Here is a 24,404-nt window from a genome sequence, read left to right as displayed (position 1 = left end):
AGATCACACTGGCTGCTGCTAATCACTGCATTATTAGCAAGTTGATCATAGGGATGTGGATGGAACTGGCGGGGGCTGGTTTGAAGGCAGGGGGATAACTTTAAGGGCAGGGGAGGGTGCACTCCCCCCCCCATGTTTCCCCCACCGGCGCTAGCTAAAAAACCAATCCGGAGGAGCAGCAGTGTACCTCCCTGCCGCCCCGTCCTCTCCTCAGATCAGAAGTAAGCAGAAGTATCCTGTGCGCGCATGCACACATTGGTGTGCATACCAACGCATGTGCAAATGAGACCAACATGTGCACGCATCTGACGTACGCACATGCAACGTCAACTTACTTCCAGTCCAAGGAGAGGGCAGGGAGGTAAAAGGGCCTCCGAACAGGTTCGTGCACATCCCTAGTAGATTACAGGCTGACTTCTTTTCATAATCTGTTCTGGTTTCTACCCTGGTACTGAAGCTGGTCTGAGGTTTCCTAGTTCCTCTGTTTGTTTGTTTTTAAAGATTGGGACATTAGCCCATCTCTATAGTTGTGGCACTTTACGCATTCTCCAGGATTTCTCAAGGATGATTATTTCTGAAAGTACACCAAACAGTTCTTTTAGTACGTTTGGATGCAGTTCATCTACCCCTGAAGACATTAACTCATTAGGGTGCATAGGTTTTTTGACCAACTCTTTACCAATCTTGAACCACAATCCTGCCCCCTTATCATTCATGCTGGTTTTGTGAGCTTGTTCTGACCTTTTCCTGACACTGTTCCTCCATGTCTGCTCTACTCATCTGTACTCAGACTTGGTGACCTGACCTTCCTTTCATTTCTTATACAAGTCTTTTTAAAAAAAGAAGGCAATTAGTAAGCTTTTTGTACAGTCATGTTGGCTTTTTATGATGTCCATTATTCTGCCTCATTGGAATTGTTTATGACTGCACCTTTAGTAACTCCTTCTAGAACGCCAATTGATTTTAGGCTCCTTTGCCATTTAGTCATAATTCCTACCTAGCACTTCTCTGAGCTTATTAAAATCAACTTTTCCAAAAGCCAAGGTACATGTTAAACTACAATCACCTTTAGGTTTCCGTAACATCAAGAATTTCAGCTTTATATGGCCACATTCCATTTATGATTACCATGATAAATAAAGTTAATGGGCCAGCTGTAGAGAATATTCAGAATAATGCTCTTTGTGGTTTATAGCACTTATTCTTGTGCCTTACCTCCTACTCTTAATGGAGTTTCCTGCCATTTGTTTTGTGTGTTTGATGTTTCAGATAGTAATGACACAAGTGCATACTGTCCTTTTCCTGAAACCTCAGCTGGGCTCCTAACATTCATAGCTCTCCAAAGTGTCCAGACTAAATGTCCCTTGTTCTTTATTTCAGGGTCTTGCCATCAAGTTGCACTAAGTTGCTGACAGACAGCTATAACAAATATCTTGTAGCTCAATGTTCTCCTTTATCTCCTTTCTTCCAAACAGCCTGTTGCAACTCACAAATGCCACTCACAGACCATCAAATCCCCAGTTATTTCACATATCCTATTTTATCTAAGCTGCCCTTAGACACCCCATATTCCAAATTGTCTTCAAATGTAAAAGAGCCAAACTCCTTGCTAGTTTTGCAGCCTCAGTTCCCACACGTGTCACTTCTTCCAAAGCCTCTTGCACACAGAATCAGTTATGCACATCTATGTATTTTGTGTAACTTGTTCCTAGTCAGAAATAGCAAACAAATCCCTTGGGTTTCCAACAGTGAATGATGTGTATTTTTAGTCTATGAACTGATACTTGCAAATTTTAATAATACATCACATTAATTAGCTTGTACTTTTATCAAATTCTTTAAGTCATCAACTTTCCCAGTTGGCTTTTGGGGTCAGTTAGAGGGTTTTAAAAACTTGTATTTGTGGAATGTGAGCACGATATTGGTTCCACGTTCATTTTGCAATCCAACACATTTAATAAGTTTCCCACATCTCTGTGAGTCTGCTGGTCTGTTTGTTTTCTCATTATCGGTTGTTTTGCTATGATGGGCAGTAACATCTGAATACATACTGGTTAGGGAAGTAAAGAGACACTGTTTGGAGAACATCATCCTTTCATCTGGGATGGAGCCCCACCAAGTGTCACTTCCCCTTAGGAGCTGCGGAGGACAATAAGCACACTCCAGCCATTACCCTAATCTATGATTTATTTGTATGCCTAGCAACCAACATACCCTAGAATAAGAAAGTGGCAGCGATGTAAAGGGGCCATTTATAATGAGCCTGAGTGAAGAATGAATGTGGGCATATGGATGTAAACAGTCAGCATAGCTACTGTTTGGACGCACAGTTGAGTGGCAGTGTAGGGTTTGGGAGGCAGGGACAAAGATGAGGGCAGAGAGAGGAAGCAAGCCTTATGGCCAAGAGAAACAAAAGATGAGGTAAAACCAGCTGGGAATGGAGGTGTGGCTGACAATTGCCTAACCACTGGAATACAACTCATCTTTATGGCTATATTTTCCTATAATTTCTTATCATTTTGTGGACATCTCAGTAGTTTACAGATATTTCCGGATGAGTTAAATTTCTGCAGTTCAGGAATTGTTCACATCCTGTCTCTGAAACCTTGAAGTCCTAGAAGATGAAAGTGGATGGCATACATAGTTCTCTGGAAATCAGACACAAGCAGCGTTCTCCTGCTAGATCCATGTGACTCACTGAAGGATTGTTCATATAATGCCAGCTTGCCTCCTTTACAAATCTTTCTGAAGAGCTTAGAGATTGCAAAGGTCTTCTACAAATAGAAAATGGATGCATATCAGATCTATATGCTCATTTCTGCAAAAAGAAAAATGCACCAAGACTAATCAGTTATAAAGCAAGCAACTTAACACTTTTGGTGATGGTAATGGGGTGGAGGGTGGAGAAAGAGAGAAAGGGCATCTTTGAATGAATGGCAATCACACTGATCAAGGAGAACTCGCAAAGGCTTTCACTTTTTATTATTTTGACAGCCTTTTGTTATGCTGTTTTTCAGCTGTACTCTTCATCATGTCGTTATATTGGTTTCTCTTTCTTTCCTTCAGCTCGTAAGCAGGAGATCATCAAGGTTACTGAGCAGCTGATTGAAGCCATCAATAATGGGGATTTTGAAGCCTACACGTAAGTTGCATTTCATTTTCAAGGGAAGGGGTACAAATGCTTGTTGATTTTAAAAACGATATCCAGACTCTGACTGCATCTGATTTGCATAGGTGTGAGAATGTAGAATTTCTTAAATGTTAACACATAAGCTGTTAATAAAATAATACTTATATTCTCAGTAGTAAAGCATATGTTTTGCATGCTGGATGGCTAAGGAAGCAGGACTGGCAAAGGCTGCCTGAGACCTTAACAGCCACTAGCAATTGGAGCAGAAAGTACTGATCTAAGTAGATCAAGGGCTGGACTCAGTGTAAGGTAAATTCATATGTTTGTATGTTGAACCTATTCCCAAAAATTAGCCACAACCTGGCATTGAAAACCTATGTGTAAGTTTCAGTCTCTTTCTCTTTCACCAACAATTACAGTATTAACTCCATAAACAAACTTGTATTGTATAATCCTTAATGGACTGAAGGCACACAAGACAGCAACCTTGATGAAGTTAAGCCACTCTGAGCCTGATCAGGGTCTGGATTGGGGTCCACCTGGGACTTTTACACACAGCAGGCTTTACTATGAGTTTATTGGGAGGCCTTATTGTGAACTCGAGGTTGTTACAAAAAAACAACACACAAATTGGATTTTTTTACACTGGATATAAATCAGGCTACACTCTTAATGTGCTGTGAAAAACACGAATTGTGTGTGAACTGCCCCCCGATAACCAGCAGAGACTTTGGGGTAAATCTGGCCAATATATGAACGCATTTTCCTCTGTTCTTAACACAGCTAAAATGGGGGTTTGTATTTTTTTCAGTTAATCATATAGCCAAGGTGTTGGATTTCTTAACATGCTTTATTACTTCATCAAAAGAAATATACTTTATTTATTAGGCTTCAGGTTCAATAATTTCTGTCAGTTCGTGTCAATTGAGCCATTTTGGAAGGGTAGTATAAAAATTGAATAAATAAATAATACATGATAAATAAAATTGTGTATATTGCCATTGGAAGACTGAAGGTAGTTTACTATCCCTTATAGAATCTATATATTTTTTTCTCCTAGGCGTACCCATCGCTAATCCCATGTGTGGCAGCTCTTGTGAGAAGCTGCCCATTAGCGACGGGGACAGGAGAAAATAGGGATGCCAGCCCCAGTGGGCGGTCGGGAGCAGGTGGCAGCAGGCTGGCCCAGCTGCTGGGAATTGTCTGGTGGGCGGGCAGGTGGGAGGAGGTGGGCCAGTTTTCCGGCTGGCCTGCCAGCCAGAAACTGTGGGCAAAGAGGAAGAAGTGGGCTGCTCCTGCCAGTGGCCGGCCAGCATGAGCAGGTGGCAGCGGCCGGCCTGACCCAGCTGTCGGGAACAGCAGGCGGCTGTGGGCCAGCCTGGCCGCTGAGAATGGGTGGGCAGGAAGAGGTGGCGGGCTAGCATTCCGGCTGGCCTGCCAGCCAGAAACCGTGGGCGGGCGAAGTGGGCGGGGATGGGGGAGAAGCGGTCCGGCTAGGCCAGTGGAGGCGCAGATGCTCTGCGCCTGACCCAGCTAGTATTTATTATCTTGCTTATTCATTAGATATTTTAATACATGTTCTTCCTTTTTCTAATCATCTTTTCCAATAAATACCTTTTCTCTCAATTTTTAATCTAGGTTTGCCCCATAGTAAAGAACTTTATTGTGTGCAGTTCCTCAAAATTATATTTTTTGTGAATTGTTTCCATATCAATCACTTTGCCTCAGTTGTGGAACTATCAAACTACAGAAATAAAACTCTACTTCTTACATAACAGCTACTTTTCAGAATAATAATTCCATATATTGGCCAACTGTGGAATTAATGCCTTTAGAGAGTGGGAAATAATGAATTTCAAGAATAAGTAAGACTGCTCTAGACTTGAAGACTATTAAAGTATCAGAAATAAATTACCCACTCTTCATTTAATTAGCAAGGACTAGTGTATAAAAAGATTCAGACAATATGTTCAAGTATCCGTATAATAAGTAAGCCCAGTTTTGTTTTGTTTTTTTAAAAAAACCCATCATATTTTCCGTGTATTCCACTCTAGCCATAATTTACATTCTGAATTCTATTTTATTATGATTCTCTTATCAAGAAAAATGTGTTGGTTGGATCTGCTTCAATGGATTGTGTGAAACTCTTGAGCAGAGACTCAGTTCACACTCAGTAACTAATTTGTACAGCCATTATAAACTAGACAAAACCCCCTGATAATTGAACACAGAAGCAGCTTTTAAAGTGATGATTCTCTTATATTTAGCAAGGGACAGCAACTGGCCCAATTCACCCCCAGCACAGCATCCCACTAGTGGCTGTTGCTGGTGTCTACCTTTTGTTTATTTTAGATTGCGAGCCCTTTTGGGACAAGGAACTGACAAGGAGGAACTTGTTTATTATTTATTCATTTTTCTATATAAAAGTTTCTTTGAGAACTTTTATTTTTAAGGCATATATAAAAGTTTGTAGTAGTAGCAGTAGTATTACAGTGCATTTTTTCCCTGCCCTATAGGAAGATCTGTGATCCAGGTCTTACCTCCTTTGAACCTGAAGCTTTGGGAAATCTTGTAGAGGGGATGGACTTCCACCGTTTTTACTTCGAGAATGGTATGTTGTTATTTTCTTCATTTTAGGTATCTTTTAGAGCAATAATTTGAGATGACTGTTGTGAAGCTGTGTATTTAATTAACTGTAATTCAAATAGTTTGTGGTATCAAATATATGAACCTAGGCTCCAGCTGTTTGCCCTTATTCTGTGACATTTGTATTCTAGAACTGTTGTCATCAAATGTGAAAAGCACTCCCATCATCCCATCAAAATACTGAAATCGCTTTAGAAACTAGCATGGGGTAACAATAATATTCATGGGATCTTCTTAAGTCTCATATCAGAAGACTCCGTTGGCTATGTCCCAAAACATTCATGCACCCAGCAGAATTTCGGACTCTCTTTTTTTCCTTGCCACATTCTGAACTACTTTTGAAGCTCCCTTGAATTCAAGTGCTTTTACAGGGCCTCTTAATGGTGACGGCAACCAGGGCAGCAGCACTAGCAGCCACCAACATTTTTTAACTATAATGCAAAGCTTTTGCCACTGCATAACTAGTGAGGGCATTGCATTTATAGATGATCACCAGCACTACTGCCAAATAATGCTCCAGAAACACTCTATGCCAGGGTTTCTTAACTGCAATTAAGCTGCAATGGCTTTTGCTTGGGGATTATGGGAGTTGTAGTCCAACAACATCTGGGGGCCCAAGGTTAAGAAACACTGTTCTATGCTTTTCGTGACCTCCTCCAAATAAAATCTTGCTCTTGAAATCCCCCCACCCTTTACTACAAGCACTGCCACCGCTGCTAATGTAACCTTCTCCAAACACTTGTGGGAGCTTACCTTAGCAATGGTAAAGTAAATTGCTCTTTTGATAGCTGTGCTAGCAGTTGTCATCTTTTTGCTCTATATGCAATGGCAAAGACAGGGGCATGACATTATAGGTAGATCACTGCTGCTGAAGAGTGCTCTGAGCCACAGCTAATGTAAGTGCCTTCAGGGATTTGGGGGAAGACCTTATTGGTGGCAGTGGTTTGGAGCACTTTTGGGTAGCCAGCAATGGTGCCGGCCGTCTTTTTTCAATAGAGCTTCAAGAGCTCAGTTCAGCCTTTCACCCTTGGCCAGTGCTCGAGTTGGGCTGTCCTGAATCAGTGTCTGGTTTCCTTCCCCCTCACACACAACAGAAATCTGAAATGGCGTGACTCCAGTACATTAGAGGGAGTGCTTAGCTATTTGGCTGGTATAATTTGTCTGTCTCATTGGTTTCCCATCTTTTGTATATAGAGGTCAAAGTGGCATGCACGGGTACTTACATTTTATCCTCCCAGCAGCAGTGAGAGTTAGGTTATTCTTGGGATATGGTGCCTTGCTCAGTGAACCTTTTAGAACACTCCATTCTTTTAGTGACCTTCTCCAAATAAAATCTCGCTCTTGGAGTTTTCCCCTTACCATTTACTACTCTTGGTAACCCCATGTGGAATATATTAATATAGCTCACCGAAATTAAAATTGCTAAAGGAAGTACAAAGGCTATGAAATTACGGTTCATCCAGATGGGCTGGAAAAAATTGTGCTTATCCATCTCAGTCCATCTCGGATACACCACAGATCCTAAATCGGCCAAGTCATTTGTGGTGAGGGAAAAGGGCGTGTGATGAAAACAACTAATTCGGAGTTGCAGCACCGGACCCATTGCCCTGCAGCCACTTTCTGAACAAGGCCAAAATCTCACCAAGCATGTACTGTGTGAATTCACAAGACATGACTCTGTATGGATTCTCTGCTACAAGGAAAACCAGCTTACTGTGGAAACAGCTTGTCCCAGCAGTAAGTCACTAATTCAAGGCCTGATGCTCATTCAAGAACCATTTTCTGATACAATTAACTTATCACAAGATGACATTTGCCATGTCAGTTTTGTGTGATGAGCATTTTGTTTGAATAGGAAGGTATTTACCATCTCAAGGAGGAAACACTGAGGCTATTCCCACGATCACTGGAAAGTGGGCTAAGAGAGCTTAGCCCACTTTCCTTTGATTGTGGAAGCGACCAGGCAAGCCCGGTGCTCCCAAGGCGGCTAGCCTGCCTAAAACACCCTCCCCTTAAACGAGCAGCAGGCGCTTCTTGAACCTTGTTTTCCTGCTAGTGTGCCACTGTGGCGTGTGGTGACACATGAGTAGACCCCCAACCGGGAGGCTACAAGCAGCCTCCTGGTATTGGGGGTCCCCCCAGAATGCCCCGCACACACACAGGGGGCATCCTGGGACTTAAGCCTGCTCTTCTCACAGAACCCTCCCAGGCTCTACACACGGATCATGTGTAGAGCCTCATTGTAAGCTAATTTGAGTGGTGAATGCCATCCCGCCAAATGAAGTTAGGACTGGAATGAGTTTTCTCCAAAGTAAAATTCAGAAGAGAACTTAAGGGTTCCTTTAAGGGGAAACTGAAAAGCGAAAATAATTTCAGTATACCTCACAAGGTGAAACATTGCAGAATTTTAGGGCATATTTAAATTAAACATACAGTTTGGAAAACTGATGTGATTTAGTCATTTCATGGAGTCGCTATTGTACCAAAAAGGAGTGTAGAAATCATGGAGATAGCTTAACAGTGCGACTGACCGGGACCCAAGGCCTTTATGCTAAACAAATGTGTAATAATAGCATTAGTGCTATTATCATAATCATTAAGTAAGTGAAATGTGATATGTTGCACACTTATAATTACATCAAAAAACAGCCATATATAAAGCACCACTGAGTTGATGCCATTTATTTTTGTACATCTTACATGTAGGAGTTAGTTTTGTCAGTCTGTGTCAATTTTTCACCACTAAGGGAAGCAAAGGGAAGGAAAAAATTATTTATTAGACAATAACTGCTGGAGAAATCCACATGGTTCCTGCTGAAGTCTGATTTGAAATAACATACAACCATATTTTTTCAATGAAACTCCTGCCTCCTTACCATTATCTCACCACATGAGACTGTTCTATTGTTCAAGTGATAGAAACACAGTAGTGTCATATAAGGGCGGCTTGTTTTTCTATGCCAAGGCATATAAATTCTGCTTTTAAGGTTCAGTGTCTGAGCAAGGTATGAAGAACATAGGCTTTATTTTGACTAAAGCATGCACTGCATATATCACTAGTAAGCTTCTGACAATGACAGTGTTCCTCTTTAGATAATAGTTCAGTAAACCATAAATTACATAAATTAGAAGCAGGCACAACTGCTGCCGTCCAGACTAAGGCAGCACACATACTCACATGGGGAGGCATTTTTGCCCATCTCCCCCACTCACAGAAACAGCTCTCAGAGATCCCCAGCTAGGTTGCAGGGAGCACTTCTAGTGGCAGGGAAGAGTACCCACCCCACCCCCACAATGCCCAACAGATCATTGTTAGTCTGCAGTGCAGATGCACCAGTGCATCTTGTGGGATCAGAAGTCAGCCAGTGTAAACAGTTTTATCGGTGTTTTTTTTTTTTTAAGTAATAGTCCTCTGAGAGTTGTGCAGGACATCTCCCTTATATACATAATGAGGCCTCACGAGCGGCCAAGGCCAGGGTAGGGTAGCTAAGCCCAAGCTTCACTGCTTTGCTCCCACCAGCACCTCAGTGGCAAACCTGCCTATGGAGCCTGCTGGTTAGCCAAGGTTAAGGGTGCAAGCGTGTCCTTAACTCGGGCTGACTGCTTCTGTACGGGTGCTGGCTGCTTCCAGCCAGCACTGGCACATGAGTGGGCTCCCGGCCATCACCCGGGGGATCCCCATGATGCACCGTGCACTTGCATGCTGCATTGTGGGGTTTTGAGTGGCCGGGACCACACATCTGACCCCCACATCTCTGTGCTGCCTGGGGCAGCAGTGGGCCATCCGGGCACGCAATCAGCCTGCCCTGACCCTCCCAGGCATGGTAGCCAGTTCGTCTGTGGGGAAGGTGAATTTCTGCTGCCTTCCCCGCCACCTGCCCTCACACCCTTTCACATGATCGGGCTCTCTGTGTGTAGTGGGAAAGGATGTATTCCATGGTCAGATTAGGGAACTCAGCCTCATTTGCTGCTGGAGCCCCCGTCCCCACCTGGACTGGGAGGAAACCACACCAATACTAGATATTTAATCATAGAAGTTTATTTAGTTCCCAACCTTTCTCAAGTGAAAATTTCTCTTGAAATTTCTCAAGTGAAAATTTGCTTTATAAATAAGACAGTTGGATCTGCTTAATAATTCAGTCTTCTGTAATATATTTCTTTCCAGTTTAAAGCATTATAACTGCCCATACAGAGTACAGAGCTAGCTGCTAACTAAGTCTTAGGGGATTTGGTGGATAATGTCTCTGAAGCACTTTGAACAATTATGTTCTGATCCAAGGTAGGCTCCAGGAGTTCTTACTTCACACGTGTCTGTAGTTAGATGAGGAGGTGTGGATGAATCTGACTAAATTTGACCCAAACTGAGATCTTTGATTTGCTGCTTCACCTTTTAATTAAGATCTCTTGCCTTTACAAACATCTACCATAATGTAATGTGTGGACTGGCAATAATACTTGATGGACCCAATCCAAATAAAGTTAAGTGTGCTTACAATCCATTCAACACACTGTTAAGTGTTCAATATACATCTACCTAAATTTCTCTAGATTATACCCATTTGTGCATTATGAGTTTTACACTGCACAATTTCCCTCCATAGCTTTGTCTAAGAGCAACAAGCCAATCCATACGATTATCCTGAATCCTCATGTCCACCTTGTGGGTGATGATGCTGCCTGCATTGCATATATACGGCTGACACAATACATGGATGGAAGTGGAATGCCAAAGACAATGCAGTCAGAAGAGACACGAGTCTGGCATCGCCGTGATGGGAAATGGCAGAATGTTCACTTTCACCGATCAGGCTCACCAACAGTACCTATCAAGTGAGTAGTGGATTTTCTTCTTTGTATTCGGTCCTGAATTTCCTTTCTTACCTACTTAGAGACAAGCTATATGTGACATTGAATCCATCATTGTGTTTCTGTTTTCCTTTTTAAAAGAAACAAGGAAAAAAAGAAACAAAAAAGGTGTTGTGTGGGGTATGGGGCTGTATTATTCTGATGGAGAATTACCCCAGAAGTTGCTAGTGGCATCTCCCTTCTGGTTTTAAATGGCACTAGGAGCAGGGCAGTATTACCACTTGCATGGACCTGTGTCTTATACATGTGCATCTAATGCACATGCATTATGTAGTGCACCTTTGAAGCTAGTGGAGTTATTGTTCAGGATACCAGGAGAATCCACTTTTACTAGTTGGCAAAACAGGCCCAGTAGAGCTCAGGATTACTAGCATCATCTACAAGCAGGAATAATTCTGGACTGGGGCGCTTTCCAGATTACACCCTAGAACAGCAGTGAAATGTTTTGGCTTGGCAGGATCATATTGAAAACAATCCACAGACTCTCAAACTCATACAATGGCAAAATGCAGCTATTTTCCTGCAATGGACTTACAACATTGTAGCACTAAATTGCAAAGACAAAATCCAAAGCAAGGCATTGGAAATGTGAAAAATACCTTATTGGCAGTGCAGGGACTGCAGTGTCACAACACAGGAAGTACGGAAGCACACTTTGCAGATCTGTAGTGGCACTGTGGTAAGGGGTTAATCTGGAAAGCGCCCAGGTCCAGATAGTGCCATGTCTCTTTAGAGAACCCTCAAGGTCAAACAGGATCAGAAACAGAACTTGTTGAAAACAGAGAAGTTTTCAACTTCAATTTTGTACAAAAACCAGTTATTTATCAATAATTGTACTAATGGGAGAGAAGGCAGCTTTACCATTCTATCAATACAGGCTCTTTATCACAAAAGAAGTAAAACACACTTGTAGCATACTTGGATGTGACTAAGCAGAAAATACCCATCAGAATCACTTTCAAACCTCAGCAGGCCTGATATACTTTCACAGTGTACATCAGCTCAGCTCTTTAGAATATGGAGCTCATTTCTTGGATTTGGCAGTGATGAAAACCCAAGCAATAAAGGGCCGAGCTGAGCCCACTGGGCTGTTTTAAATAAGTGTTTCTGCTTAATATTAAATTAGTTGGCGACATATTTTTCCTTAGTGAGTCAACACAGTGAGTCAAAAGCTCTAGTGCCCATCTGTTCAACAGCTTCTATCTTCTGTGATTAACTATATAGTCTTTCAGATGCAATCACCATATGCTCAGTGCCAGAGCACCCCAGAAAGAGAGAACAGTTTAGTGGTGATCAAGACCTCAGGAAGATCTTTATCTCCACTAACAGGAATCATACAGTGATTCAGTTAAATACCAGCTTATTATCTGTGGATAAGGTTGGACATCTTGACCAGGAGAGCAGCAAAATGTTTTTATTTATTTATTTATTTATTTTTGCATTTTTATACCGCCTTTCGTTAAAATATAGCCCCAAGGCGGTTTACAAAAGTTAAAAACATACAATAAAAACACAATAAAAACAGCATGCTAAGAGTATAAAAACAGGCATAAAACAATACAACAAATAAAAACACCCAGAAGCAGCAGTAAAAATGATTATGTAAAAGCCTGGGTAAAAAGCCAAGTCTTTACAAGCTTTCTAAAAGCCATGATGGAGTCCGAGGAACGAATGGCCACTGGGAGAGCATTCCAGAGTCTGGGGGCAGCAACAGAGAAGGCCCTGTCCCGAGTGCACGACAGCCGGGCCTCTCTCATTGTCGGCACCCGGAGCAGGGCCCCCTCAGATGTCCTCGTCAAGCAGGCAGCAACCCTTGGGAGCAGGCGGTCCCTCAAATACCCCGGGCCCAAACCGTTTAGGGCTTTAAAGGTCAAAACCAGCACCTTGAATTAGACCCGGAAACGAACCGGTAGCCAGTGCAGCTCTTTCAAAATGGGGGTGATATGTTCCCAACGGGCAGCTCTGGATAAAACCCTCGCTGCCGCGTTTTGCACTAGCTGCAGTTTCCGGATATTCTTCAAGGGCAGCCCCACGTAGAGCGTGTTACAGTAATCCAGCCGTTCAACCTTTATTGTACAGAATAATAATAATAATAATAATAATACAGAATAAATGTTCAACCTTTATTGTACAGAAAGGAGCTCCAGTTTCTCCAAAGCTACGGCACAGCTTAAATACAGTTTTGCACAACTGAGTGGATATAGCTAGTAATATACACTGAAGACAAGACTTTTAAAATTTCATCTTGAGAGTGCTGATTGATTCATATGGGTGTTACAAAGCAGTTTGAGAAAGCATTGATTCTAGATAGCCCTGAGTTGGGAGGTGCCTGTTTAGCTCATGAATTGCGAGGGTTCTGATGGTTTCCTTCTAAGAGGGTTCATACTTGGAGCAAAGAGTATTCTGGACATCAGATGATTCCAGTTAGTGTAACTCTTTCATCTGATTTATAGAGATTTCTGAGCATACAAAGATAACTTAGGAACATAGGGAGCTGTCCTATACTGAGTCAGACCACTGGTCTATCTAGCTCAGTATTGTCTTCACAGACTGGCAGCAGCTTCTCCAAGGTTGCAGGCAGGAATCTCTCTCAGCCCTATCTTGGAGATTACAGGGAGGGAACTTGGAACCTTCTGCTCTTCCCAGAGCAGCTCCATCCCCTAAGGGGAATATCTTACAGTGCTCACACTTCTCATCTCCCATCCATATGCAACCACGGCAGACCCTGCTTAGCTAAGGGGACAGGTCATGCTTGCTACCACAAGACCAGCTCTTCTCTCCTAGGCCAGCTCTCCTCTTCTGATTCTCATTCTCATTCTTGGAGGCTCAGCAGCTTGCAGAGGGTTTGCAGTTCAAATAGAGACCAGAGTCCAGAAGATGAATTCTGGAAGGAAGTGAATATGCAGAAGATGATTGTTAGGTGAAAAGACTTGTGGGCTTCTTCTAACTGTAAAGCCTGTGTTACTTTTACCAAACACAAGGACCCATCTTAGAGAGATTCCACCTCATGGAGGGAACTCCAGGCATCTGAACTGTGAACAAAGGGCAGAACTGCTTACTCTGGATGAGCAGAGAGTGAGGAAGCCCCTCTGCTTCTGGATAATCCTACAGCATATAGACTCAAGACTCTAGATAATTACATAGGATTGTGGCTAGACCACAATCAATAATCTCACGATCAGGAGAAAGGGCTCAAGATGGGTGAGGGGAGGAAGCCTCGAAATGCTTACTTCCCCCGCAGACTTATTTTCCTGCCGTAGCTGGGTAGAGGATCCCTGCCCAGATGACTGCCGGCTGCTCCTGGTAGCATGGAGTTTTGGGGGCCGGGAGCCCCCCAGAACTCCCATAAAGTACCCCGTGGGGGTGTGGTGCCTAATGGGGATATTTTCAGTGCCCACTGGGAGGCTGCTGGTGTCTGGGTGCTGTGCGGAGTCACGCAGCACCAACTGGGTTAAGGGTGCCCTTGTGCCTTTAACCTTCAGTCGCAGGTTCCCTGAGCGGGTTCACCACTGCCGGGAGCCGCAAAACTCCTGGCAGTTTACACACGCAGAAAAGATCGGGCTTAGGCAGCCAATGTCATGTGCTGCATGTGTGAACAGCCTCATACTGTTTCTACTTTGCATGCATTCTACAACCATGATGCTCCCATGGCAGCACAAAGAGTGCTTTGCCCTCTAATTACTTACTAATTAATTCAGGAGGAGGAGGAGTCTTAGCTGGGTCCTAAAGAATACTGCTGCTTATGCACTCAAAGATGGAGTTTGGAGCATGCATATGAATCATCACTGAGTCAGAATCCAAATGTTGGTGGTGGTTTCAGCATCTCAGCAGCTTGGTTGGTTTTGGAGGAGTTGCCATAGCTCAGTAGTGGAGCATATCCATGGCCACTGTGAGACATTGGCCTTGTTGGGTGCTTGCCAATGGCCCAAGTCCTTCAGCAGGGTATCCCTGAGACTACCTCTGCCCCCATAAGCTTCGCTCAGTAGTAATGGAATGACTCTCTTGGCCAAGAGTATCACTCCATTGTTGCCACCTATTTCCCATCCCATCTACCTCACTATGCACCTTAGAAGTATCCACGTAAGAGGCAGCCCATGCAGGGCGATTTGCCAAGGGATTTCTGAAACAGAGCCAGTCCTGAGTGCATGTTTTGCTTGCAGTAAGTAGATCCCATATTCAATCACTGGCATCTCCATGAAGGGCTAGAAAAGATCCCTGTTTGAAAACTTGGAGAGCTCTCACCAGTCAGTAGAGACAACAGATTAACTAGGTGGATATGGCAGCTTCAGATGTCTGAATCCACCCTTATCTCTGTAGTACAAACAATATATTTGGCTCTGGCCCAAAGTGCTTATAGTATAACTGGCATTACTATTCTACTTGATTTAAAAATTAAATATTGTAGTGGTTTGAATAGGAAAATGGCCATGTATGTAACCTGGTTTGTTTGGATTGTTTTATAAACTGTACATTGTCCATTTTTTGTTTGTTTGAAAAACAGCATCAAACCTGTAAAACAATGTGTTGATTTTCTCTCTTTTCTCTCTCTCTTCCCTCCTAGCTAAATGTCAATGGTGCCACATTTGTGTTCTCTGCACTCGGTCGGCTACCATCCGGGCCACCCCGTTGCCCTCTTCATGCATGTTTTTTTGAGTGCATGAAGCTGTGAAATTTCTACATGTGATTCATTTATGATGCATCATTTTATTGTATATTCCATTGGTACCTTTTGTTTACACTCGTGAACGGAAAGTTCCATGCAATTTGAAAATGGCAGAATAGCAGACAAGACAGGGGAATCAAATTAAAATGAGAGGGTATATGCAGAGCATCCTTCTCATGCCAAAATATGGTAAACATCTTTATGAGCAACCTATGGAAATGAAGGTTTAGTCTCCTTATTTTAATTGTTTCAACTTTTTTTTCTGGCTCACTTGTTTTTAAAGACCATCGAAAATTGCTTTGGTCGTTGTAGAAATAATGACTTTCCTACTAACAGTAGCTTTGCTGTTGTGGGACACATGGGTAGAAATACTGGCTTAGACTGAAGAGTTTCTGTGGGCTTACCTTGTGGGGAGTAATCTCTGCTAAGAGTCACAGTGTGCAAACTGGAAAGGGGGGGAGAGGAAGATGGTGTAATTTTCTGACTTGGCCTCACTAGAATTATCTGTCACTGATCCTGTTTGGTCAACAAGACTTTAAAAAAAAAACTATTTCTTTAGCTTTGTTGTTTTAACTACAAATGACAGGGGGTGGGTGGGGATTTTAAGTAGCATTTCTAGTTAGCCAAAAGCCAAGCAGTGAACAGATATGAGACAAGTTTTGGTGGTTGAAGCAAAAGCATAAAATAAAAAAAAACTTTTTTTTATCATTTTCTGGATGTACAGTACATTTACTAAAGCAAGCTATAGAGGATTTTTTTAAATCAAATGCTCTAGTCAAGGTGTGTGGTAACCTAGGACAATTAGGCCTTAAAAGCTTAGTATCAAGAGTTTACTTGTCTACATTTTCTTTGTAGCAATTTCTTACTGGGGGAAAAATACCAGGAAACATCAGTTTTCTAATAATACTGTCACACTTTCAGCACAGTAATGTTGATTTTTTTCATGGCTTATTGACATCCTTGAACAATGTGGAATAAAACAATTACTGCAGCTTCATTCATTTCTCTCTCACTCTCTCTTGCTGCATATATACCTGTAGAATGAGCAGGAAATATATCTAGTGTCAGTTTAGATCAAATTGCTCACTTGCTGTTTGATTACTGTTGTGTAGATGTGAAATTATATTCCTGCAAGTATTGCTCCTCTTCTTTAAAAAAAAAGAATAGGATTTAATTTTTTTTAATTAAAGTTTTTCTTCTGCTGCTGTTTATTCACTCTTTGGTTAGGAATACAGCGGGGCTACCATTTTCTGTAACGTTGTATAGCGCATGACACTTTGATCAATGTTCTTTTTAGAAATTAAAATTTACAAATTGCAGCCTAAAATTTTTAAGCAAGGGGCGGGGGGAGACCCAATTTGTATAAGTTTGACCTATCTGTATTGGTTACTAATCAAAAGTGGTTCTTATTCTTTACACCTTGATGTTGTTCCTAGTAACATATGTTAGAGAAATTTAAGCTTCTCTGGGGAGAGTTACTATATACTTTCAACCCACAGAAATATTTATAGCAAGCATCTCCAGTAAATGTCTTGAGCCATATTAACCTGCCAATGGGATCTGTGAAAAAGCAATGGCCTCATGCATTTTTTAAAATAATAAATTTCTTTTATGTGAAGCAGCTTTAGGTGGTATAAGTGTATTTACATTTAACAAAATTTAGGTGTAGAATGGTTTTTCTTTTTCTTACACATTTACCATAGCATGTGGTGTTGCCATATTATTCTAGGTCAAGTCTGTCTTCCACACTGAAATGTGAGAAAAATCATGTGAGTTAGTTCTCTGCACTCCAGCTGAATTATACACCTAACCCTTTGTCATTTCAAAATGCTGCAGTTTACCATGGGACACAATGTATATATATTTCTTGCCATAATGGTAAAGAACTGACAAATATATTTAAGAGTTAATAAATTTGTGATTTCTGCTGACATTTTGGCTTTGTGTTTTCATTGGAATGGTGTTGCATGATCATTAATCCAGCAACACTGATCATCGTCGTCATTGCTGTTCACCACTTTTCTGTGCTGCAAAGACTGAGGCAAGGGCAGGAAGGATGAGAACCACATGTGACTGGGTAACAGGCCACCACCTTATTGGTTGATTGCAGCTTCCAGAGAAAATGTTTTGGCATAGACAAAGGTAGGGACTCCAGGTGACTGGGACAACCCACTGTTGACATGGAGGTATCTTCAGCCTGCCTGCTGGGGATGTGACTGGGACGGAAAGGAGCATAGAGCAGCTAATGGCATGGGCCCTTCAAGCCTCCTGCCGTTAACCACTCGGGGTGAGGCCAGTGTGCTAACTCCCCAAAATAGGCCAGCTTGAGTACAAAATGCCCTGGTTCCCTTAAAGGGATGCCACTATGGGTGCACTCATGGCATCCACCCATGCTAGCCTCTTGGCTATGTTACCAGGCTGATGGGTCACACTAAAGTATGACAGAATTTGGGAGAGTTGAGTGGAACAGACAGGAAGAATGCATAATGTGTGTCTGGGAAGGAGGAGCACTGGTCTGTTACAGGGTCTCACGGACAATGTGTATGCATGCAAGGCATCCTCACAGGACTGTCAAGGCAGGTGAAAGACCACCCACTGTATCAGGGTCGTATTAAGATAGGTTTTGCACTAATCACAAAATTGCCCTGAAGTAATCACTTTACTTTCCCACATAGGAGCTCGTTCTGTCCCATAGAACTCGAAAGGAATAGTTTAGAATATTCTGACCCCATCTGCATTGCTCCCTCCTGGATTCAGTTTCTTGGTCACGCTAGAGTGTGACAGGACCTTGGAAACCGGCTCTATACGTCATAACATTTCTGATTTTCAAATTGCTTTTGCTTAATGCTGGTCTTCACACAAACCCCTTGAGGTAGGTTGCTGCTGTTCTAGTTTTATAAATGGGGAACTGTGCTTGACTTGTCCGAGGCCCAGATATGGCTGCATGCTGGCAGACACAGAAAATAGTGCTTATGTTTTCATTCCTCTCCAGGAAGCCAGATCACAAGCTGTTATTTTGACCTGCAAGAGTTTACAAGGCTCCTTGGGACTGAGAGGTGTTTGGGGCTATTCAGAAGTCTCCCCACTGAAAACATGGGTGTCTCCGTCTGTGTTTTGGAGAGATCTGCAAGAATTGAGTCCACACTGTTCACTTCTCCCTCCCTATAGAACATGTGCATGAAACTGGACTGAGTCGCTTGTCCCGCCCAAACTTTGCATTGTCCCCTCCCACACCTGACCCCTAGAAATACTTATAGGATTCAGCAGGGGGACAGTAGACAGGACACTTTTTCACATCCTCATGACTAGCAGTGAAGGAGCAAGCAGTGTTCTGCAGCTTACTTTTTAAAATTACCTTTTCCCCTTAAATTGCTGGATTCCTGGGAATGGTGCAGGTGGAACATAGGAAGCTGCCATTTACTGACTCAGACCATAGGTCCATCTAGCTCAGTATTGTCTACATAGACTGGCAGCAGCTTCTCCAAGGTTGCAGGCAGGAATCTCTCTCAGCCCTATCTTGGAGCTGACAGGGAGCTTCTTCTGGGAATTGCAATATTTCCTGGGACTGTAGTAATGGTCTATGAAGTACTTTTAGGGTAGGGAGAGAGGAGGTCTGAAATGCCACACTGAAGCTTTGGACAGGCAATGGTTCAGATCAAAGCAAAACGAGACCTCTCCATCCCAGCATGACTAAAACTAAAAACACTGGTTATCTAGTTTATAAAAACTGACATCATTGCTCATGAAAGCAGGGTCACTTACTGATGTATTCCACACAGCAGAAGCCTTGGAGGAAAAAAACAGGTTGAGTATCCTTTATCCAGACATCTGAAATCCAGAATGCTCCAAAATCGCTGAACTCGGGTCTCCCTGGTCCTAGTCCAGCACTCTAACCACTACACCACGCTGGCTCTATGTCTTCCATCTCCAGCTTTGCTAATGCAAGGGGAGCATCTTCTCTTTGCTCTCCATCCACGTACTGGAATTTAAAGGTTAATCTTTTTGAAGAGGAGCATTTTCAAGGTTGGAAGAGGACAAGAGTGAAAAACTTGAAAATATCGATTTTGCTGCATCCTCTTGAAAAACAGACTGGGTGGAATTTCTGTGTTAATTTGAAAAATGAGTACTGTTTCAAATGTTACATTAATGGGGGCTGGGGGAATCAGCATCATATATTGCAGTGGAAAAACAATAGTTCATTTTGTTTGCATGTGATATCTGGTATCCTATATGTGTCTCTGATTGTCTGAATAAAATCAAGTAAAGTTTTCAATATGCTGCCATCTGGTGGTCACTTGTCTGCTATTCCAGGAGTTCATTTGGGAGCATCCAAGTTGAACTTAGGACCAATTCACACAGCCCTTTTTGGTCTGTATGACAATCCTGAAGAACGTACCATTTGCCAAAAGCCTATGGGAACCCTTTGCAATTATTACTATGATAATGGCAGTACTTTTTGAAGCCACCATGATTGTGAAAATGTCTTATTTCATGAAGCAGAAGTCTTGCATAAGCCCCAGTTAAATTAACTGTTTGATTCCTAACAGGGTGTGATTAGATTTCATCTTACCTAGAATGATAGGAAGCTGCAACCACAACTCAATGAAGCTGAAGAATGTAGCACTTCATCTTATTTAGGCAGCTGATTTGCCTGGAAGAGTAGTTGCATTGAAAAATAACCTCATTCTGAAAACAACACTCTTATGCAACTATAAAGACTAACAGTTATCGTATCATTCACTGGTTAGTGTTCAAGGTTCCGCTTGACTTTAAAAAATTATTTTTAATTTTTGCTGCAACAGGTTAAGATGGCAACCTATTTGGAACTTATTCTGAACGTAACTTTTGTTGCTATGCTGTCTCATACACTTATTTACCTGAATCCAAGACTAGATTTTTTCCAAGTTCTGTGATGTTAGAAATTGTGGGATCATCTTAAATTCAGGGTCCTCTTTGATTTGGGTAAATGCAGCAATATTAATGTGTTTGTACTTTCTCCTGAGACATAGCTATGCCATGCCGTGAATATACTGCTTTTAAAACCAATTCAGCTCTTGTGTCTCCCAGGAATGAAACCTGGAAATTGTAATTTTGGAAGGGTACTAGAGTTACCTAGTCCCTCTGTCATTTTCCAGGGTCCCTTACATTAAGTCCATGAATGTTAAATGCAACGTAGTGAGACTGTGCACACAAGTAGCCCAACCCTGGCTAGGGCAGCCCTACCTGGACTGGGCTGCTTGTGTGCAGTGCTGAGATCGAGGTCGATCCCAGCACTGCCTCCCCCAGAAGACCGGGTTTATAACCTCACCTTTAACCTGGGTGAGAGGGTGTGAGTGTGCCCTCTAAGCCAGGTCCAGAATCCTGTGTATGCTCATGCTTGTGCAGTGTATTTTGGGATTCCTGGAGGCCAGGACCTGTTTTCCCAGCCTCCAGAGATTGTGTGAGTGTGCAAGGTGAGCACCCCACTTAGTGCCAGATCGTCTGGGAGGAAGGTAAGCTAGGTCTTCCCTTGCACACTCCCCGCCCACTGCAAATGGTTGTGTGCACAACGTGTGTGTGTGTGTGTGTGTGTGTGTGTGTGTGTGTGTGTGTGTGTGTGTGTGAGAGAGAGAGAGAGAGAGAGAGAGAGCGCATGTCGATGTTAGTAGAGTGATACTCAAAGTCATGGTCTGCAATCATTTTATTATTTCTTGCTGGTAACTAACCTAAAGTTTAAAAGTTAAATTGTTCTCTTTCCCCTCCATTCTTCAGATCTTTGAAGAATGGAGGGAGAATAAAGACATTTATTGCAAATAAGATTACACACCAAATTGAAGTATGTATGGTAGAGCTCAGCCAGAGGTTTTTGTCTTTACTTGAGATAAAGCACCATCACAGACTCCCAAAATAAAAAAATGATATACATATATGAATGCCTGGTGATATTCTTCTTTCTGTGATTTGTTCTCACTATCCAAAGAACTTGCCTTGTTATTTATCATTAGTCAGTAACCTGCTTAATCTACAGTTATTACCTAGCTTTATTCATCCTTTTAAATGTTATATTTATTTACCTATGTTAAATATTTTTCCTGTTTAGGTGGTGGTGGGGGGAGACAAAATAAGTTTTTCTTCAAGGTGGAGGAAGAAAGCGTTCTGGTATGTAGGAGCTAGACAGTGAAATAATATTTATTTTTATTTTATTTAACATATTTTAATACCACCCAAAACTTATTCTTGGCGGCGCACAACAAAACAAAATAAATAACAAGAAAAAATTAAAACATTAGTTAAAATAAATGACAGCAAAAAAATTAAAATATTACAATTTAATTTTTTTAAAAAAAGTTTTAAAACAATGTCAAAACTATTAAAACAGTATTTAATTAGAAGCCTGGGTAAACAGGTGCATCTTTAAAGTTGTTGTTGTTTTTTAATTGTCAAAGATGGGGAGGCTCTTATTTCAGCAGGGAGTGCATTCCAAAGCTTCGGGGCAGCAGCAGAGAAAGCCCTGAATAATAGATAGATATTCCTGCCTACCATCAAAGAAAATTTCCTAAACGAAGGAGTTTTTGTTCTTTAGAGCCTTTAGCTGAAGACTTGCTGTGTCACCAATAAACTTCTGGATAGGGATCTTCAACTCCACCACCACCATAATGGTGCAGTCTGCATTGCAGGATTGGGATGGACATCGATTGTGTCTTCCAAAATGATATAAATATAGCACAATATCTATTTCTGAACTACAGCTTTCAACAGTATTAGCATCACAGTGTCTTTTTATGGAATCTAGTATTAATGCAGCAATCTTGAGTTGGGTTGAATCCTTGCACCAATGTGTCCTCATTTCCCTGTAGTTGAGTCTTCAAAGATAACAAAGTTTCAGCAGAATAACACTCCAGGCTAGGCTTTTAAGTAAATTGTCATTTATGTTTAAAGGCAAAGCTGGTGCTGTTCAACTGAATGGTTCTCCTGTGAACTTCTGGAATAACATTGCAAGTGAACAGGAGTCCATTGGATAACTTCGAGCAGTTGGATGAAGTCTTCTACTGAACTTACTTCAGCTCACCCCATACATATTGTTGTTCACTAAGCAGAATCTACTGATTTCATTGCTCACAGATTATAGTTTCCACAGAAACAATGGACTTTCCCCAAGAAAAGACCCTTTCCTGAGCCATTAATCATAGACTGAGTTCTCATTTTAGGTTGGATAAAACACATATATAGTTTGTCCTTCGGATTGTACTCCTTGGCGCCTGAACTGGGAGTGATTGGTCTCTCCCCTACGTAAAAACATGTTGGAGAGGACAGGAATCAGTGGCAAGATCATTTATCATGGCTCCTCTGTTTTTATTGTCAGCAGCAATGACAATATTATTTATTTCGTTTCTGCACTCAACACCCATAAATGCATATAGATAAATCCATGGAAACACGTTTGTTTTTCCCTCTTCCTGGCAGCCAGTCTGCCTCCTGTCTGCATTTTATTGGAGTCAACCATGTGAATAATAAATTGCTCCTGTTTCAGAACCATTTCAGAGAATCTCTACAAATAGTCCAAATCAGAGTCTTGTTTAGTGGAACTGTGTTTGGCGCAGGTGGCTTTGAACTGCAGGTGAACTTTGAAAAACTGACCAGCTTTAAGGAAATCGCGAACATATGGCTCAACCATATTAACAAAAGAGCAGTCTTGATAGACCGGCCCAAATTTAAACCAGCATTCTGTTTCCAACAGGGGCCAACCCAAAGCTTCTGGGACGCAGGCCAAGAAAGCAGCAGCCCGCCCTCCCTGTGGATCCCCCACCATCTAGTATCCAACCAGCATAGCATGCTGTGGTGTCACCCAATGTGACATCTCAGCTCATCTCTCTGTATGGTGCATTTCTCAGTAACCCTCTTCCTTTCTGCTTCCCTATTGGAGGAAAGAAGACACTGATTCAAACTCCCAACCTCTTCCAAAATGGTGATCAGCGTTGTCAAAGCTGGCAACAAGTGAGGCAGCTAAGCTCTCACAGTTACGCATGCAAAGTAATGTGCATTCAGCCTTCATATATTTGTCCTTCGACAAATGGCAGGCAACAGCTCCCCAAGATTTCATCTCAGGCAGAAGTCTTTCTTAGCCTTACCTGGAGATGCCAGGGAGTGAACCTGGGACCTTCTGTGTGCAGTGCAGATTCTCTACCACTGAGCTGTGGCATCAACCCCTAAGGGGAATATCTTACAGCAGACAGCGCTCATATGTAGTCACCCATCCAAATGCAAACCAAGGTGAACTAGGTGCTTCGCAAAGGGGACAATTCATTTATATATTGTAAGGCACTGGGAAGTATGGTTGCCCTGATAGGTGACGTGACAACTCCCATGCAAGTAAACATAATTGTTGCTGGACTGCTCTCTCTGGAGGCAGTGGGTTGTGGCCAAAACCTGACAAACGTGTTCATTGTGACATAATGTTCCTTTAGCAGGTTGACATGCCCTAGGAATATTGACTGACATCCAGAGCAGCAAACTGGGGATACATCCCTGTACAGAGAGCCTGCTTCTAACTTAGCCAGAGACTTTCTGAGCAGCAGAGCATGTGGGGGAGCAATTTTCACGGCTTCCCCTGCCTCCATAAGTTATCTTTGCTTTCCAAAAGCAAGTCCCTGAGCACTGCTCTGGATGTCAGCCATTTTCTCTGTATCAGTTCTTGGGCTAAATGTGATCTCTCCAGCAGCTGCAGGACTTAGGGTCAGGTCATTGGTACAGATATAGTGTGTGTTAGCAATCCTCTGCTAACTGAGCAAAGAGGCCCTTTTTTAAAGTGGTGATTCTCTTTATGTAGCAGGGGGAGAGCAACTGGCCCTATCCATCCCCAGCACAGCATTCCTCCAGTGGCTGTTGCGGGTGTCTATCTCATGTTTCTTTTTTTAGACTTTGAACCCTTTGGGGACAGGCAGCCAATGTATTTTATTAAACAATTTGTTTGTTTATATCTATGTAAACCGCTTTGGGAACTTCTGTTGAAAAGCGGTATATAAATATGCATCGTATTCACAATGTGTGTGTTTAATAGCTGGAAGTCACCTAGAGCCAATTCATACTTTACCAGGGCAGCAGTTTCTGTGGATGTACTCC

General features: G+C 42.2%; 1 protein-coding gene across 9 annotated transcripts in view; it reads left to right on the top strand.

The window, feature by feature from the left end:
• CAMK2D (calcium/calmodulin dependent protein kinase II delta) overlaps window positions 1-17,236 on the top strand; it is a 208,939-nt gene extending 191,703 nt beyond the window's left edge. For 8 of the 9 annotated variants that reach the window (XM_053251682.1, XM_053251680.1, XM_053251683.1 and 5 more), the window contains 4 exons: window positions 3,067-3,142; window positions 5,647-5,741; window positions 10,378-10,606; window positions 15,204-17,236. In XM_053251682.1, the coding sequence (XP_053107657.1) occupies window positions 3,067-3,142; window positions 5,647-5,741; window positions 10,378-10,606; window positions 15,204-15,207 (404 nt within the window). In that variant the 3' untranslated portion in view covers window positions 15,208-17,236. Of the gene's footprint in view, window positions 1-3,066; window positions 3,143-5,646; window positions 5,742-10,377; window positions 10,611-15,203 lie in introns of those variants that run through there. The other variant, XM_053251689.1, reaches the window with a different exon arrangement.
• Window positions 17,237-24,404: the final 7,168 nt, after the last annotated feature.

The sequence above is a fragment of the Hemicordylus capensis genome, chromosome 5 (assembly GCF_027244095.1).
Source record: "Hemicordylus capensis ecotype Gifberg chromosome 5, rHemCap1.1.pri, whole genome shotgun sequence".
Classification (NCBI taxonomy): Eukaryota; Metazoa; Chordata; class Lepidosauria; order Squamata; family Cordylidae; genus Hemicordylus; species Hemicordylus capensis.
This window is presented reverse-complemented; position numbering and strand designations above follow the sequence as displayed.